The sequence below is a fragment of the Gouania willdenowi genome, chromosome 16 (assembly GCF_900634775.1).
Source record: "Gouania willdenowi chromosome 16, fGouWil2.1, whole genome shotgun sequence".
Taxonomy (NCBI): Eukaryota; Metazoa; Chordata; class Actinopteri; order Blenniiformes; family Gobiesocidae; genus Gouania; species Gouania willdenowi.
Window position 1 is genome coordinate 36687681 of NC_041059.1, and position 17215 is coordinate 36704895.

At 39.9% G+C, this 17215-nt stretch overlaps 1 protein-coding gene across 1 annotated transcript in view; it reads left to right on the top strand.

Moving 5' to 3' along the window:
- The window catches only part of ascc3 (activating signal cointegrator 1 complex subunit 3), a 370966-nt gene that overhangs the window by 889 nt on the left and 352862 nt on the right, over positions 1 to 17215 (top strand). The window contains exon 2 of the mRNA XM_028470288.1: positions 1423 to 1547. Coding sequence (XP_028326089.1) covers positions 1458 to 1547 — 90 coding nt within the window. The 5' untranslated portion in view covers positions 1423 to 1457. The remainder of the gene's footprint in view (positions 1 to 1422; positions 1548 to 17215) is intronic.

Consider the following 17215-nt stretch of genomic DNA (forward strand, 5'->3'; position numbering starts at 1 on the left):
TGTATGTATTGGGTACAAATTCAGTGTGTAAATATGAGAAAACTATTGAAAACTATAACATCTGAACATTAGTTTCCTATTAAAAAACAACATCTTCACTGAGACAAGGCTTTTGATGGCACAATTATTATTATTGTGCTGTCTGTCTCACAGTTAAATGTTTTGCTTACTTCATCAATCACACAGACGTAACTTCCTCTTCCTCCCGACACGCAGCGATGACCCGTTTAGCCCGGTTAGTTGATCGTTTTCTCTCACCATCGTCACACTCTCAATAGTCCACTTAGTAATCTCTGTGATAAGACGTAATTGACGAATTTTCTCGTCAATGGCACTGCATGAGGTGATCAACAAGTTTCATCACATTGCTTCTGTCTGTTTGCACTTATAGAAATACACAATGAGTTTTAAACAGAATAGGGGAAAAAAAAAACAAAACAGATTAATAATCAGTAACTAAGATATACAAGAATACAAAGCAAAATACCAACAATGGTAATACATTTCATTCAGTTCAGTTTGCATTTAAAGACAGCAATAGCCATAGATATAATCAGTCTATGATATTAAGGTTATGTTAGAGCTACAGTATGAAAGGGTTAGGTTTAGGGCTGCAGTGGAACAGTTTGAGTGGTAGAGGAACTCTGCCTTAGTGTCCTAAACTCACACCAGAACTCCACATATATGTTAGGTTTTTATTTATTCAAACAGTTTTTTTTATCAGGAAGTGTTATCTCCTGATATTTAAAAAAAAAAAAAAAAAAAACTTAGCATCAATCTATCTATAAAGCAAGGAATATTTGTAAGTCTGTCTGTTCCTCAAATATTTCTGCGAATCAGGCTCGGATTGACCTGAGACTTTCAACATGGCTGCGGCTTGGTTCAAGTGTGTACGACGTCAGATTTGTTGGGACTGCAATGATAACGTAACCATTCATGAATTATTTAAAAAAAAAAAGTTCTTAAATGCAGCTTTGCGGAACAGCTCAATGTTGACAGGAAGTTATGGTAATTCAGGATAACCTGAAAGGAGTGTAGAATCTACAGACGTGACTGCTTTTAGGGCTTTTAAAAATGACCAAAGTGGGTCTAATATCCTAAAAAAGGTGAGTGATAACAATAATAGAAAATGGTGCGCACGTGTACGTCTGTCTGTCTGTCTGTCTGTGTGTGTGTTCAGAATTAAATTTGCATTAGGAATTGAGTGTTTACAAGGTCAGTTGAAAGCGGATTGAACTTTTGTTCTGAATTGAAGATGAATTAAAGCTCCCATGTAAACCATCCGTGAAAAAGCTACTTGACTTCCCACTTTTCTATAGCAACACATGCTTCCTACGTGCACTGCACTAGTATATTAAAAAAAAAAAAAAATGAACTTGCTGTAATCAGAACTCCACATCCCTGTTTGTGTGTCTATTACAGAAGTTTCTGGGGATAAAGGACAAAGATAAAGAACTATGGCTCCTCCCAGGCTCACTGGGGCCCTTCGCTCTTTTTCCAATGTCACCAAGAAGGAGGACGTCAATGATCAGCTGTATGATCTAAAGGTAAGGACATAACACATAATATGAACTTGATATATGTTTTTATCCATAAAGAGGGTCAAAGTCACATGCAAAAAATTCCACAAAAGTTATTTTATTAATTACCAGCAGCACAATATCTACCTGTTGTCTACACTTTTTAAGTGTTTTCTCTATATATGGACAGGAAGTGTGAGTAAACCAGGAATTTTTCATCGCGTGGGGATCGCGTTGCACGCAAGTGTTGTAAGAGTGTCCGGGCGCATCCTCCTCCGGAAAATTTTGAAATTTGAAATTTTCTGAGGGCCAAGTAATTTAAAGTAATATAAATTAATTGATTAATTTATTTATTGTTTTAAATCTTTGTTATTGCCTTACTTTAAAGCCAAAAGTTATTTGTTGAATTGGTGAAGGGTCATGATTAATTTAGTTAGAAAGTTACTCATGCTTTGTATAGATCCTAGAGGTAATATTAACTAATTCATTTATTATTTGTTTATTTATTTGATTGTTAATATTATGAAACACACCCTTTATATTGTTTTTTTTTTTTTTTTCCTTGTCTGCACATGCTGTAAAAGGTCAACATTACAAGAAGTGCAATCAGACAGCTATGCATGTTTTGTTATTGCAATGAAATAAATTAATTTGTTTTTTTTCTTTATTGTGACCATCACCCTCCCTAAGGAAGGGTAAGAACGAAGCATTTTCTTATAGGGAGGATATAAAAAGGGAGAGCAGTGTTACACCGAGGGGGAAGGGAGCAGGGAGGAGAGACTCAAGGCAGGAAATAGAAAGGGTGGGGAAGAATAGATTATTTTACAGTGAGATGTGAAGTTGGAGTAGAACATATTGTGCTTATTATGTTGTGTAATCAAGCCAGTATGGTGATAAGTGTGAAGTTTAGCTATAATGGTGGTCGCTGTGGACAGAGGGAAGGAGTGAGTGATAATACCTAAAGCAGGTATTTGGGATCAACGTGTCTCAAGTTAAGCCCAGTATGAGTTTTATCCCACATCCCAAGGCGGGCCAGTGCATCGTAGACCAGTGTATGTGCAAAAACCGCTAATGCAAACCCAGGAGCCGCCCCGGGCCCGCAGATGCAGCCAGGCCAGCAGAAAGAGTGGGTGCCAAGGAGCCCCAGGCCACCCACCCATGGCCGAGCAGCCCCCCAGATGTCCCCAAGATCCCAGGCCGAGAAGCAGCCACCGCCCCCCACACTCACATCCGAGAAAGCCCCAAGGAGCCGAGCACCCAGCACATCCCGCCACCGACCCCAACCCCCAAACCCAAGGCGTCCCGCCAGCATAGGGCCCGCCCCAAGAAAGTAAATGTTTATTGAATATTATGACATTTTCTAAATATTCCAGTAGCCTTTGCTTTTCAAAAAAGCACCACAAAGTTTTTAATTTATATTAATCCTTCAAATAAAGAAAACATGCATTCCAAAAAAAAAACTACAGTGCATTAAAGGGGAGGTATAATGAAAAAAATCACTTTATAATGGTCAGTGACATACATCCTTCAGCCTCATTCAGAGGGACAAAGTTGAAAAAGTTCTGTTTCCTCCCTCCCTTGTTATTCCATACTTAGTAAAAAGTCAGCATTAAACGGGCGAGTTGGATTTTGCCCACGTTGGCAGGTGACGTCACCAAACACACCTCCTAGAATTGGGGGCTCCTCCATCTCCAACTATCTAACAGCTAAAACAAACACTGCTGTTTAACATAGAATATATATTATACTTTATTGCCATATGTAAATGCAAATTGCACTACTGGACGCCCAAACTGTACTACTTTTTCTGCTGCCAATCGTGTTGGGAATCACTGCTGGAGCCACGGACCCATTGTTTACACACATCAGCTGTTAGCACTCCGTGCTAATGCTACACCAGTCTATGTAGCGTAGTGTAAGGAGGAAACGATAGGGATGTTTACGGATACGTGGCTCACAGTGCTAACAACAGCTTCGGTTGTGGAATTGGACGGTTTCCAGCTTTTACGGGGTGACGTACGACAGAGAGTGGAAAGGAGAGAGTCTGGCTGTTTTTGTGTGTGGAAAGGAGGAGCTGCTGCTGCTGGTTCTGCAGCAACGGGCACACACTTTTAATCACTGCACGTTGTTTGACTGCATCATTGCGTCACACGCTACTATTTGGCCTTGCTCTTAACTCACTAAACCGAAGGTCGGCCAAATATATTCGGTGGCCGAATATTTGGTGCATTCTTACTAAAAAGAAGACCTGAGTCCGACAGAACACGGCTCAAACGCGTCTGACTGAATGATCCGTTGTGAGTTATAAACATGATGAGCAGCTTCATGTGCAGCTATACGCTATGCCTGGTTGAACTAATTATATTTGATGGTGATTATTGGTTAACAAGTTGAGGATGCACACAGGCAACATCGGGGGCAGCTAGGTTGCTGCAGGGGTCCTCAGGTGAAGATGGGAGCCTCCGAGCAAATTGCCTGTATTGAATAGCCAGTGTGGCTGATGTGCGTGTTTCTCGGTTTGTGCAGATTAAAAAGAGAGTTTAAAAATACCATGCACGCCTGGAAGTCCAAGTGTGCAACAATTATTATGACGGTACCGATTAAAAAAGGAAAAAACAACAGAAAAGCGGTGTCACACTGTAGGGGATCAAAATCACATTCAGCACAATGGCAATACACCGTGATGAACACAAACAAAGCCAAGTCAAGGCACTTGAATTCCTGATTGTTGCTTGGGGGCACCGTTACTAAAGTAGAGACCTCACTGGGTAGACGAGCAGGAAAAAAAAGAAGAGAATCTCATCTATTGGTCAAAGCGAGTGCTTAAGAGTGCTCAGAAAACTGTTTCTTCTCTGCCTGTTCTTTCACAACATTCAATAACAAATTGCTGTGTTTTTGATGTTTTGTTTCACTCTTTAGCTGGTTCTGCCCACCCACAATCCCTTGCGCTCTACATCATCTTCATATTGTTTGGTCGGAGCCGACAGCATCTGTGTTCACAGCCTACCTGAATCAATCTGGACTTTGATTGGAAATGCTCCGAGTCCGGCCAAAACAATCACTCTAGGATTCTCCTGCCTGATCCGCTCTAGACTTGGTCAAACTGCACAAATGAGACTAACTGTCCGGGTAAACGAATGGTTTAAACGTTTTAACCGCTCTACGATTCTTCCAGGGTTCTCGCCTGCACATTAAATGTAGGGGCCCCCTACGCTGTGATTTGAATCCCCTGTGCTGTAAATTTTAATCCACAAATGGATATCAGTCAAAAACACATTGACATGTGTTACGGCTGAATTTACGGTTGACCTCATTTGAAGACATGATTCATTGCTCTGGTTGAATGATGGAGTCCAGGCGGAGCATTGATGATTTTATATAAAAAAGTTTATTCTATTGCTAAGTAAAAAGGTACAAGATGGAACAAAGTGAAACAAAATTAGCGTCCGTCCAGGCGGACGTCCGAAGGAAGTGCCGCGCCCCGCTCCAACAGTTTCAAAGCTTAAGCTTTTTATACAGATAAGAAAAGGTCCCAACAGTGAGAGACAAAAGGGAGGGAGTCAGATGCCCATAGTGGAAATGTTGGAGGATGATGAAGATGTTATGAGAAGGTTTGGCTCCAGTCTTTATCTGTCTTGATAAGTGTGTGCGTCAGTGTATGTCTGCATGTGAGCAGAGATTCTGGCTTGGCAGAGACTGTGCTGCACTGAGAATAATACGATCTGTACTGTTTAATCATGATTCAGCTGTTCAAAAGTGTAAAGATTAATGGAGTCGTCATGTATTAAAACATGACAATTGTACACATGAACATACATTTGAGGATATGATGATGAATATAAAATGACCATAACATTCCCCACTTTTGGTCGCATCAACGACCAAATCAAGAAACAAAATTATTATATTCCACCTTTGCTGTCTGTCAGGGTTAACCATTAGCATCGTTATTGTCATACATTGGATATATTCTTCTTTTGTGAGGCACAGATATATCAAGAAAAATGTGGAAATAAACCTTAAAAAAAAACTTCATCATTATTATCAATGGCATGAATCATCAAAAATCATCCTTTATTACATCTAGATAAGCAAAAATCATCATTTGCATCAAGGACATCACTCGTCTTCATCGGCTGAGTTCAGTGGTAACTGGGGTAACCAATAGCATCATGAGTGAAGAACCTTGAGTATTTTCCTCAATCGTAGCAGAAGGGTTTATGACTGTATTCCTGCAGCTAGGTGTGAGGTTGTCCTCCCTCAACCTAGCTATGAGCATTTGGTGTGGCTTATAAACAAAGCTAGGCCCTTGTTCTAGAGCGTTTTCTTGTGTGTGTCTCAGTGGCCTTGTCGGTTCCCCCTTCATTGTTCGGTCAGCCTCCGTCTCAGCATCAGCTGGTGTCGGCAATCATCTTGGATCCATGTTGCCTGCTCCGCGACCTTCACTGCCGTGTGGGTCGTTCCGGTCGGCGTTGTAGATGATTGGTTGTTGTCTGAGGAAGGGTAGTCTCCACACACCTGGCAACCTCTCTTGGGATCGGAAGGTACCTGAACAGAAGAGGGGGAAAAACACCGAAACAGAACTCTTGGGATTGGCTGGTACCTGAACACAGGCGCGATCCCACTACTGAGGCTTTAGCTGGTACCTGGACAGAAAAAAAAAAAAAAAAAAAAAATGGGGGGGGGGGAAAAACAAAACAAAACAAAATAAAATAAAACGAAATGAAATAAAATAAAATAAAATAAAATAAAATAAAATAGAATAGAATAGAATAGAATAGAATAGAATAAAATAAAAGTTTAGGGGTGTTAGGTTTAGTTAACTAACTAAATGAATAGTTAGTATGGCCAGGAAGGCAGAGACAGGTCAGAGGTCAGGATCTGAGAGCTTTTCAGATCCTAAAAGGTGCTGCTGCACAATCACACAATGGTTAGGTGTGGGTTAGTGAGCTTTTAGCCATGCTAGCTCAATGTTATCTGTAGCATTCGCACGCGAGTGGGAAAATATGAGGCTGAAAGAAAAGCAGGAAGTATTAATTCGATTTTCTTTTCCTGGAGTAAGAAGAAGCATAGCTGGAGTTGCAGTGATTATCTGTGGTACATCTACTTACCTGGTGAGAAGCAACAATTTGAGAACCACTGTTTACAAGGGCATGCAAGTCGGACGGAGAAGGACATGCAAGTCAGACGGAGAAGTGTGGAGTGTGATTACATGTCTTCTCAAGATGAATACATACAATTGGGAGACATGGAGATGTGAGAAAGCTAAATGAGTTTAACCAAATAAATAAATAATGTTATTTATTTATTTAAATTGTTTGTTTCATTTTTCGTTGCTATCTCTTATTTGTGAAGGAGAAATCTTATTCTATCCTTTATTTATTCTGAATAATGTTAACACTCCACACCTATTCACATAGCCTAATTCTTTTATAGAGCTGAATTTGTCAGTTCATTTATTTCATTCATTTCCCTCATAATTATTATTTGAGATGTAATTTACTTAATTTTGAAGGTCAATTGGTGGCAAAAGTGTCTCCTATTCTGTGTCTGAACCAGAGTTCAGCGAGATTATTGGCCCTTTAAGGTTAGACAGAATTAAAGTTAAGTTGAGTCGAACAATCATATTGTCTTTTGCTCTCTGTATTTATCCCATTCGTAGGGGTGACGAGCCCCAGCACGGTTTGGAGAGCTTCCTTAAATGCTTGGAAGTTACTTAACTTTAAACTATCTCTTATTTCAATCAATTATCAAGAATTTCAGGAGGACCCTTTTTAAATCTCAGGCGACCCAGATTGGGCCACCAACCCAATGTTGAGAACACTTAATTTTTCCCTTAAAAGTGTCTAAACCCAGTGAAGGTGTTTTATGGTCTTGCACGCTAAGTGCTGTTGGAACAAGAAGAAAATGGTTGGAGGGTTTTGGGGTATATTATTTTCCTATGATAAAATATAAATCAAAAATCAGAGGGACGTTGGCCCCTCCCTTCCCTTTTTTTACATAAGAATACATTTGGATTCTTAAAACCATATGATAAATATCATTGGAAAATCACTTATCTGATCATTTTGGATGTGTCTCCGTTTTCCTCTCTCTTGTGTCCGCCTGCCTTTGTGCCCTCCAACCTCCTCGACCTCCTTCTCCTCAGCCATAAAGGTCAAAGCCAGGGTCAACTGTACGCTCCTTTTGGAAATTTGAAGATCTGTCCCCACTTTTGCAGTTAGATTGGAAGTCGCTGTAGTCTCTGGAATAGATATTATGTTAGAACATCCACAATATGTCATATTGTCACGTGTCTATTTCAATCTATTTCCCCTTTGCTTCCCAGTTACAGTTATGGACAATACTTCCCTTTAATTCTCATCCTTCATCATAAGAAGCAGTGACCAGGCATGGCGGCGAAGAGGAAGGATCGGAGTCGAGAAGGCGGTGGCATTCTGTTAGGAAACACTCAGAAACAGAAAGAGAGGAAACCATTAAGACTTAACTGGATAATTTAAAATATCTCTTTTCTTTAGTTGGATCTGATTCGTCTCCTTACAGCGACCTGTATTTTGGAAAAAGCTACATAATAACAACAACTAAGACGAAGACGTAGACAAGTGCACACCACAACGAGTATACACATATAACAACAAAAAACATGGACACTGAACATGAACAGTAAGGTCAGTCAAGGTCAAAGCCAGTCATTCCACTGAAAGTGGTATCATATATAAAAACGTCGTTTGGTGTTTTTAAACACCCAGAAAAAAACCTTTAAAACCTGGTAACTTTTAGAAGGCCCAAGGCCTAAAACCTTAATTTTTAACAAGCAGCAGTGTTTTCTGAACACCCCACTACATAATTGGCAAAAACAGGGAGAAGATCAAGTGCATCAGAACCCAGGAGGAAAAGAAGGTGAAACAGAGGAACATGTGTAGTCAAACAGCCATTCATCGGTCAATCACTCAATGACACGTCCACGGCACATTCGCACTCACAACGCGGTTCTCTCAGGCATACGTAACGTGTCATCATTCAGTCATTCATACACCGCACACGTTCATGCCTCAATTTTCACGTCCGTGCATTCACAAGGTTTTGCTGCAGTGTCTAAGTGGAATATAGGTCTCATCTAACCCACCAATGGCGATAGCCAGTCCACCTCCTCTCTCGGGGTCAATGAGCTCTTATTGCCCCCTCATGCTTGGCAACCTTTTAGTGTTAATTAATTGCTTTTTACTGGTATCATCTGATTACTAAGAGGTACGCTCCTTTTTACTTCCGCCTTTGCGGAGTCTACACTTAGATTATTGCCCGTGTGGTACCGACAGTCTGCTCATCTGCTGATCAGGCAGGAATCGCACGGCCGTGTCTAACTCAACAAACTCAACAACTCTCGACCTCCGGCTTTGTAAAAGATAAAGCTGGGGAGAACTCTCAACCTCCGGCTAAAGCTCAACAACTAAAGCTGGGGAGAAGTATGGGGGGGGGATCTCTCAACCTCCGGCTAAAGCTCAACAACGACCTCCGGCTAAAGCTGGGGAGAACTATGGACACAACAACAACTCTCGACCTCCGGCTACAGCTGGGGAGAACTATGAACACCCTCTCAACCTCCGGCTACCGCTGGGGAGAACTATGAACACACTCTCAACCTCCGGCTATCACTGGGGAGAACTATAAACACCAACGCAGACTGTCAGGACTTTATTGGGCACCTCTAAGATTGAACGGAGCACGCAACCTCTAATAACCCTCACTCTAAGGGAACGTAGGAATTTGTTCAGAACGGTATTTGGTTACCAAGCATGTATCAAATCAGGTGGACCACTATCCCCCGAAGAGCGCTTTCCCTAGCAAGGTTTATCCTTTTTCTGCACATTAAACCAGGACTTCTTGTTTGAAAAGTAATTGCCTATGTACTCATAGCAACTAATGGGACATTTTTTTCTCAGGAAAAAATTTGGTACCCCCCCCTGCTGTCGAGTGGCTTTGGGCCGGCAAGACAGTACGACGCGGTAAGGGGGAGGCGCGCAAAATGAAAACAATGAATGTTGAACTAGGCTGTCTGTCGCAAGCAGCTTCAAAAAGGGTAAGGTACAGATTGTTTACGAGGGTATCGGTCAAAAAATGTCAAAATGTAAACTTGGTTAAGGCTGCAGTCCTCAATCTCTGTCTCAATTTTCCTGAAATTGAGTAAAAACAAAAGAGAAAAAGAAGAATCGTTCAGAAATAACAAAGGAGAAAAACGTGTGAGCTCAAAAAAAATCATGGCCAATAAAATAATAAAAAATTAAAACTTCAGCTCCAAAAGCTGAGGCAACAGAGGGCTCTTTCTTCAGCGGATGTAACCATATCTTGCATTGTGGGGGCCTCCCCTCAATCAAGAAAATAAATGAAAGAAAAGCAAACAAAAACAACCTTATCAGTAACACTATTTTCTTCCCCTTTGTTTGTTCTTTTCTCATAAAGGCAACAGCAGTGTAAATAAATGAGCAACATAATGAATAAAAGCAAAGATAAATGATGGGCACACTTGATCTCATGTGGCAAACAGAAGGGTTCTGTGTGAAGTTCTGGTGGTCCTGTGTTTCTCATAGTTATGAATGTGGGTGTGTGACTGTATGTCTGGTCTGTCTGCGTGTGAGAGAATAAATGAAAACAAAATAATCTAGTGCACAGTCAGAAGATAGAGGGGTTAGTATTGTGCGAAGGAGAAGCTTGTTGGCTATTTGCTAGTTGTCCCCCTCCATGCCAAAGTTCAAGGCTAAAGTGATTTAGCACTACCACCAAAGGCTGTGGTGGACTTCTTGTGGCTTGGTATCCTTGTGGCTTTTGAAACAGTGTCTTTTTTGGTGAAGATATCCAGCAGACGTGTGACCAGTCTGCAGTTGCTGCCCATCATTCAGGCAGTAGTCGTGGCGTTTAACTCGCAACTCATTGGTGGGGGAGTGTCCAACCACTCCGACGCCCACAGGTTCTCAGTCTTTGATGATGGGGCATTGGCATGCGGCCCATTCATAGACGATGAAGAGTTGACTTGGGACTGAGCGAGTTATTTCAGCATTGCTTTGCTGAATGGGAGTTGAGTCCTTGAGTCCTGAAAGGTCACACACCTTTGATTGTCCATTTCCTTCTGATGCTTGGTCCTTTGAATGATGTTGACATTTTATTAGCGTAAGAGTTGAAGGTGATTTCATTCTTTCATTGAAGATGTCGTTTCTTCAGGGGGCAACCACAAAGCCAACAGAAACTAACAATTTAAATAATAAAAAATGATAATGATGGTAACAGTAATATTAAAATAAAATAAAATGAAATACTGTATTCATCTGTGTGTGTGTGTTTGAGTGTGTGTTGCCCATCAAACATGAAATCAAAATAAAATTTAAAATAAAAATAAAAATAGTGTCTGTGTGTAATGGCACTATTCTATCGGCAGGGGAGAAGTGAGAAATCACAATGTTGTGTCACAAGTGTGTAGTGCACTAAACTGGCCAGTGAGGGGCGCCACCTCTCTCTCGTGTGTGTGTGTGTCTTTTCCCTCTCTCTTGGGATGGGTGTGGCTGTGCGTGTGCGTGCGTGTGCCTGTGTGTGTGCTCTCTCTGTACGTGTGTGTGTGTGTGTGTGTGTGTGTGTGTGTGTGTGGTCACAAGTCCAAAAAAAAGAAAAACACAGCAGCGACGTGTGTGTGTGTTTGGCTCTCTGTCTTTCTCTCCCTTTCTCAAAAGCTGACACTCGTCCAAATGAAAGCATTAAAGCCAAGCCAAAGGGAGAAATCTGATTCCACGTTTAAACAAAATAAAAACAAAGATTAAAAAAAAGTAAAACTCACCGAAAGCATGATCTGAGTTCACATCATACCAAGATTGTATATGCGTATGCATATATTATTTGTTTATTGGGTTGTTCATCTGTTTGATTCACAGAAACACAATTTAGGTTAGGTTCGGGGTTTTAATCTTTCGGTACAGAGGTGAACTCAGATCATGGCACCGCTGGGATGTTTTGGAAACCTTGTTTGCCCGTCTATCTATGGTCAGGACCTCACAGGCTGTGGGTGTCCGAACAAAACCAAAGTAAATAATGACCAGCCGTATTTTATGCCTAAACAAAATATCCGAGCCCGAAGAAAACCAGAGAGAGCCTACAGCATTAAAAAGCAACCATTTGAGCCTTTCTCATGGCAATTCACTGCGTCAAAACACAGAATAGCTGAGGATCAAAATCAAAGCTCAAAGCTGAAAATCAATACAATGCTTGACTGGTTCCAAAAAAAATCAGCACAGAGCAAATATATATGTAAATGAAAATTTATATATATATATGTTTATAAAGGCAGCTTTACCTTAGTCCGAATTGGTGTTTGAGGTTCAACCGATGGTTCGTGCTCCAGTCTCTGTCCGAGGGCGGACCACCGCGGGCCAGCCCCGGGGCTTCAAGTGTGTCCCAGTGCTGGTCCACGGTCGGCGCCCCACAGAGCAGAAGATGGATTCAGTTCGTCGACGCCAATTGTTACGGCTGAATTTACGGTTGACCTCATTTGAAGACATGATTCATTGCTCTGGTTGAATGATGGAGTCCAGGCGGAGCATTGATGATTTTATATAAAAAAGTTTATTCTATTGCTAAGTAAAAAGGTACAAGATGGAACAAAGTGAAACAAAATTAGCGTCCGTCCAGGCGGACGTCCGAAGGAAGTGCCGCGCCCCGCTCCAACAGTTTCAAAGCTTAAGCTTTTTATACAGATAAGAAAAGGTCCCAACAGTGAGAGACAAAAGGGAGGGAGTCAGATGCCCATAGTGGAAATGTTGGAGGATGATGAAGATGTTATGAGAAGGTTTGGCTCCAGTCTTTATCTGTCTTGATAAGTGTGTGCGTCAGTGTATGTCTGCATGTGAGCAGAGATTCTGGCTTGGCAGAGACTGTGCTGCACTGAGAATAATACGATCTGTACTGTTTAATCATGATTCAGCTGTTCAAAAGTGTAAAGATTAATGGAGTCGTCATGTATTAAAACATGACAAATTGTACACATGAACATACATTTGAGGATATGATGATGAATATAAAAATGACCATAACACATGAAACAAAAAAGCATTGCAAAAATGCTGGATTACAATTTTTTTTTCCTTAGAAAACATTGCACATGAACATTGCATTTCTTTCCATATACGGCTACAGGTATGAACGAACAAAATATATGACAATATGCAATACTGTGCATGGAAACAGGTCTTCAACTCGGATCATTTAAACATGATGCAGTACTCTGCAAACAGATACATTTAAATACTTATAGGTTAAGAACAGTGCAAACAAAAATCACAGCACATGACATCAAGTTTTTTGAACAGTGAAGTAAACTATACTGACATCCAATATGTGCAACATTTTAAACATTGTAAACTGGGTTTTACCCCCCAAGGTAGATTGGCATTTTCAGTCATTCATGGAGTCTGTTCTTGAGCACTTGAACCTTTTTTGAAAGAGTGGTGCCCTCCAGCTCCATTAGGATTTTTTGAAACACCTCAAATGTATATTTGAGGTCACGAGGGTAGTCGAGGTTTAATGCATAAATTAAACCAAACAACATAGCAACAGCAAGTGGAAAGTTGTCCACCTGCCGCAAAACCACCTGACCCTCGATCACAACGCCGATGTCACCTGGCTTAGAGTTGCAGTCTGGTTTCCGGATGTAAATGCCAACAGTGGTCTCCTCGATTTGTCTTCGATTGGTTTCGTCTCCACCCTTATAAACACATGTCAGAAATAAGGTTCAAAATAACTCGACACAATCCTCAAGAAATCATTAAAAAAAGCAACTTTTGTAACTTACAAATGTGATTATCCTTTCTCTGATTTTTCACCATCATGCAAAGTCATATGCCAAAACTAATTTTACCTTCTTTGGACCATGACCCCATTTTAATATCACAAATTTTTGGCGACCCCACAGGCTTTTTCCGAGAATTTTTTATTCAATATGTAATACAGAACTACTAAGATTACTGCAAGAAGTAACACTATGCACCAGCTCAGATATTTTTATACAGTATTTTATTTTTTATATTTTCTTTCATCATTCCTGCTTTATGAGCTAATTTTCTATTTGAGAAAGTCAGGGTATAGGATACAGTTGTGTTTTTATTTGAAAAATAATTTATTAAAACTTAAAAATATTTTTTATCAGCTATTTTTATCAAGTACAAGACATTCCAGGTGACCCCATTTAAATTCCTGGTGACCCCACACCGGGTCCCAACTCCAAGATTGAAAAACACTGATCTAAAGCTTTTTGATAAATATCTGGCTTAACAAACATGATGATGAGGGAAAATAAGACTGGCTGTGTAAAATATTATTTATCAATTTCCCGCAAAAAATAATAATTGAACAAATAAATATCAAAAATAACATTCTACAATTGTATTTATTCCCCCCCCCCCCCCCCAACTTTACATAACCCTAACTAACTACTATTACAAGGCCACGTAAAATATTTAACCCGGTTAGTGTCACCCACACGGTGGGAATGGACTTCTGGTTAATTAGAAACTCAGAAATGCTCAGAACACACAACTTGACAAACGGTGCAGGTGGTTGGTGCTTTAAACGCGACAAATGGGCTCCGTCTATTTACTGACTCAAAAATACGAGCGCAAAGGACAGCCTTCAAATGTGCGGTAATGTACATAATTTGCGACATATACGGTCAACATCAATATATAAGGTTGACAGAAACATGAAAAATAGATTTGATAACTTTGAGTGGCTGACTGACATAAGAATACTGGCGAGTTCCAGCATTTACCCCACGCCACGCGCTACAGCTTGCAATTCTAGCAGGCGAGTAAAGTCAAAATACAACGAAAATATAAATAACAGAGCCGATGATAAGAATTCCCTGTATCCCATAAACGTTTATAACAATTCAGAGACACTTACCTTTTCAAACTAGCCTTGAGGTTGCTCCAACTTGCGGGAGGGAGGCAAGATGGCTGAAAACTTGGGCGAAGAGTTGAAACTTTCTCAGGTGGGAGGCGTGGCTTTTGAGCGAAAGCGTGAACGTTGTGTGTTACAAGGACATATAATTTTTATAAAGAGGGAACATCCTCCAAAAATGTGAACATTTCAAATGACCAAATCATGTTTACTTCCAAACATAAAAAAATGCTGTCGAATGTGAAAACTAAAATCATTAACGCTCCACAACCCCCATGAGGCCATTTTTTCAGTGCAAAGTGCTTGGGGAAAATATATAATTACCCCGTGGGAAACATTTCGCATCATAAAGGAAAAATATCTTAAATCTAGCCTGTGCATGTAGCGTCAGTGCCAACCTTCCATCATATAGGACCTTTAACAAGCCTGAGTTACTCTCTAACTCCATTCATCATGACCCTTCACAAATTCAAGAATAACTTTTGGGTCATTTTATCATTTAAACATATGGCACACATACAGTTATGGGCCAAATAGTAAAAAAAAGTATTTTTTTGCATTACAAGAGACCCAAGAATCAATACATACAGTATATGTGACTAATCATTAGTGATGTGAACAGTCTATGTACACAGAGCTGATCAAATTACAGGGAGCTGAGGCATATGCTAGTTGTTTACTGAAGGCCCAAACATGTTCCAGCCACAAACCCCGACAAAGTTTTTTTTATTCCAAATTTGAGAGGCTGGCATAGGGCTGCACGATTTTGACAAAAAATTTGATTTACGATTTAAAAAAATATTTTATACATTTAAATGCATATGCGTTTTATTTATTTATTTTTTGCAAATACTGTTTCCCACATCCATTTTTTAAAATTCTGTTTTTTAGAAATATTAATACATTTTTTCAGAAAATATTAGTTTTTAACTCCTGTGACGAAACAAAATACTAATAAATGAAAAACTCATAATTAAACAAAAACGTATGTAAAAAAATTACGTAACATACAATTAAAAGGTAGATATAAGTTGTACTGACATGGATTATTGTGACTGCTTCTTTTAAATTATTTATGTCATATAAAGATGCATTAGACCAGCATTAATGTCACTCAGTTTCCCCTCAGGGATCAATGATTGACTGAATCTGATCATGTTTATTGATTAAGTTTTGATCAGCTTAATTTAAATTAACCTAATTTAAATGATCCTGATCACATCATTCCAGATTGTAATGATTAAACAAAAATAAATGTGCAAGACACATCATGTGTAAGAAGTGTTTTTTTTTTTTTCACCACTAGGGGCAGAATATTTTATAAGTATCAGAAGTTATCATTAAACTACAATGTTTCAGACTCTACAATCCCTGGTATTGATGGTCTCGTCTACAACAACAGAACAACTTTATCCACAGATCTTCTGTAGCTCTGGTTAGATGTTTAAACACTCTGAGCAGGTGAAGCTGATTAAAGCTGACTCATGTTCTCATGGAGCACAGCAGCGCTACATGAGAAACGGACGGCGCTTTACAGACACGTTAAAGTTAAACAGGCACTGGTCTGCTCTTATGTAGGAGTCAGGGATGATTTGTGTATATTTTTTTTACCAAGTTAGACGATGTTTAGGTGATGTTTAAAGTGGCCAAGTTGAGAGTGGGAAGGACATTTCCGCATAAAAAAAACATCCTTTCCCTCACGATGATGGCGTTCAAACCCGATTCTGTCCATTTCAGTGTTCAACAGTAGATTCTGTATTCATTGTTCGATTCCGTGATTCCATTAACGTGGATTTTATAGGGCTCTATTGTAGTTGTTAGCGCACTCAGACACTCGCTGTAGCAAAAACAAAAGAGAGAGAGACTAACTGCATACAAGCATGTGTCCTGTAACCATCTCTGATTGGCCAGCAGCCCAGGAAGGCGGTTCTCGGCAGTTCTGATTGGTGAACATATATATCACTCGCAGTAGTGAAAACCTTAATATTGATGAGATTAAGGTTTACCATTCAGCCTTAGGCTGTCATGTCCACCAGATAGGATGTATGGCAGATCTTTTTGTATATTCTGGGAGAGTAGGTGGCGGTCTTACTGTACCACATTTCAGTTTCCTTTGTGTTGTTGTTCCTGAGACATTAGAAGCTGAAAATGGAAAAAAATAAGGATGCACGAAAATTGACACAGGCTACACGCCTCACTAAATTGGCTATATCTCAAAAAGTATTCATCCGATCAAGCTAAAAATGTACAGTGTGTCTGTTGATTAATCACAAAACAAGTGGTAAACATTTCAGAATATTTTAAAACTGAAGTGTGTAGGATCTCCTGAATATTTTTTAAATGACTTTTTTGGCTTTAAAGTAAGTGTTACAAAGATATATATATAAAAAAAACTTTAACTCAACGTGCAGGAAATAGTGTTTTAGAGGGGTAAACATTTCCAATCGCATGCCATGCGGCTGACTTTGGTGTGAAGCATTGAAAATGTCTGGTTTATGTTGGGGTAGACCAGGCCAGACCTATGCACGTTTGACTTGTTAAAGAGAAAGTGATGGTATCATGGCTTCTGTTTGATTCAGCTTTATTCACTCATTCTCATGTACAGCAGATAGAGAAATAATGTTGTAGAGGTTTTTCTTTTATTTGTGATGAGTAGATGTGCGATCGGATGCCTTCTCTTCTACTTTTTTGGATTTACTGCCATTATACTTTGTGCTTTAGTCCTCACTGGACGATAGCACAAAACAATGTGCATTGCCACT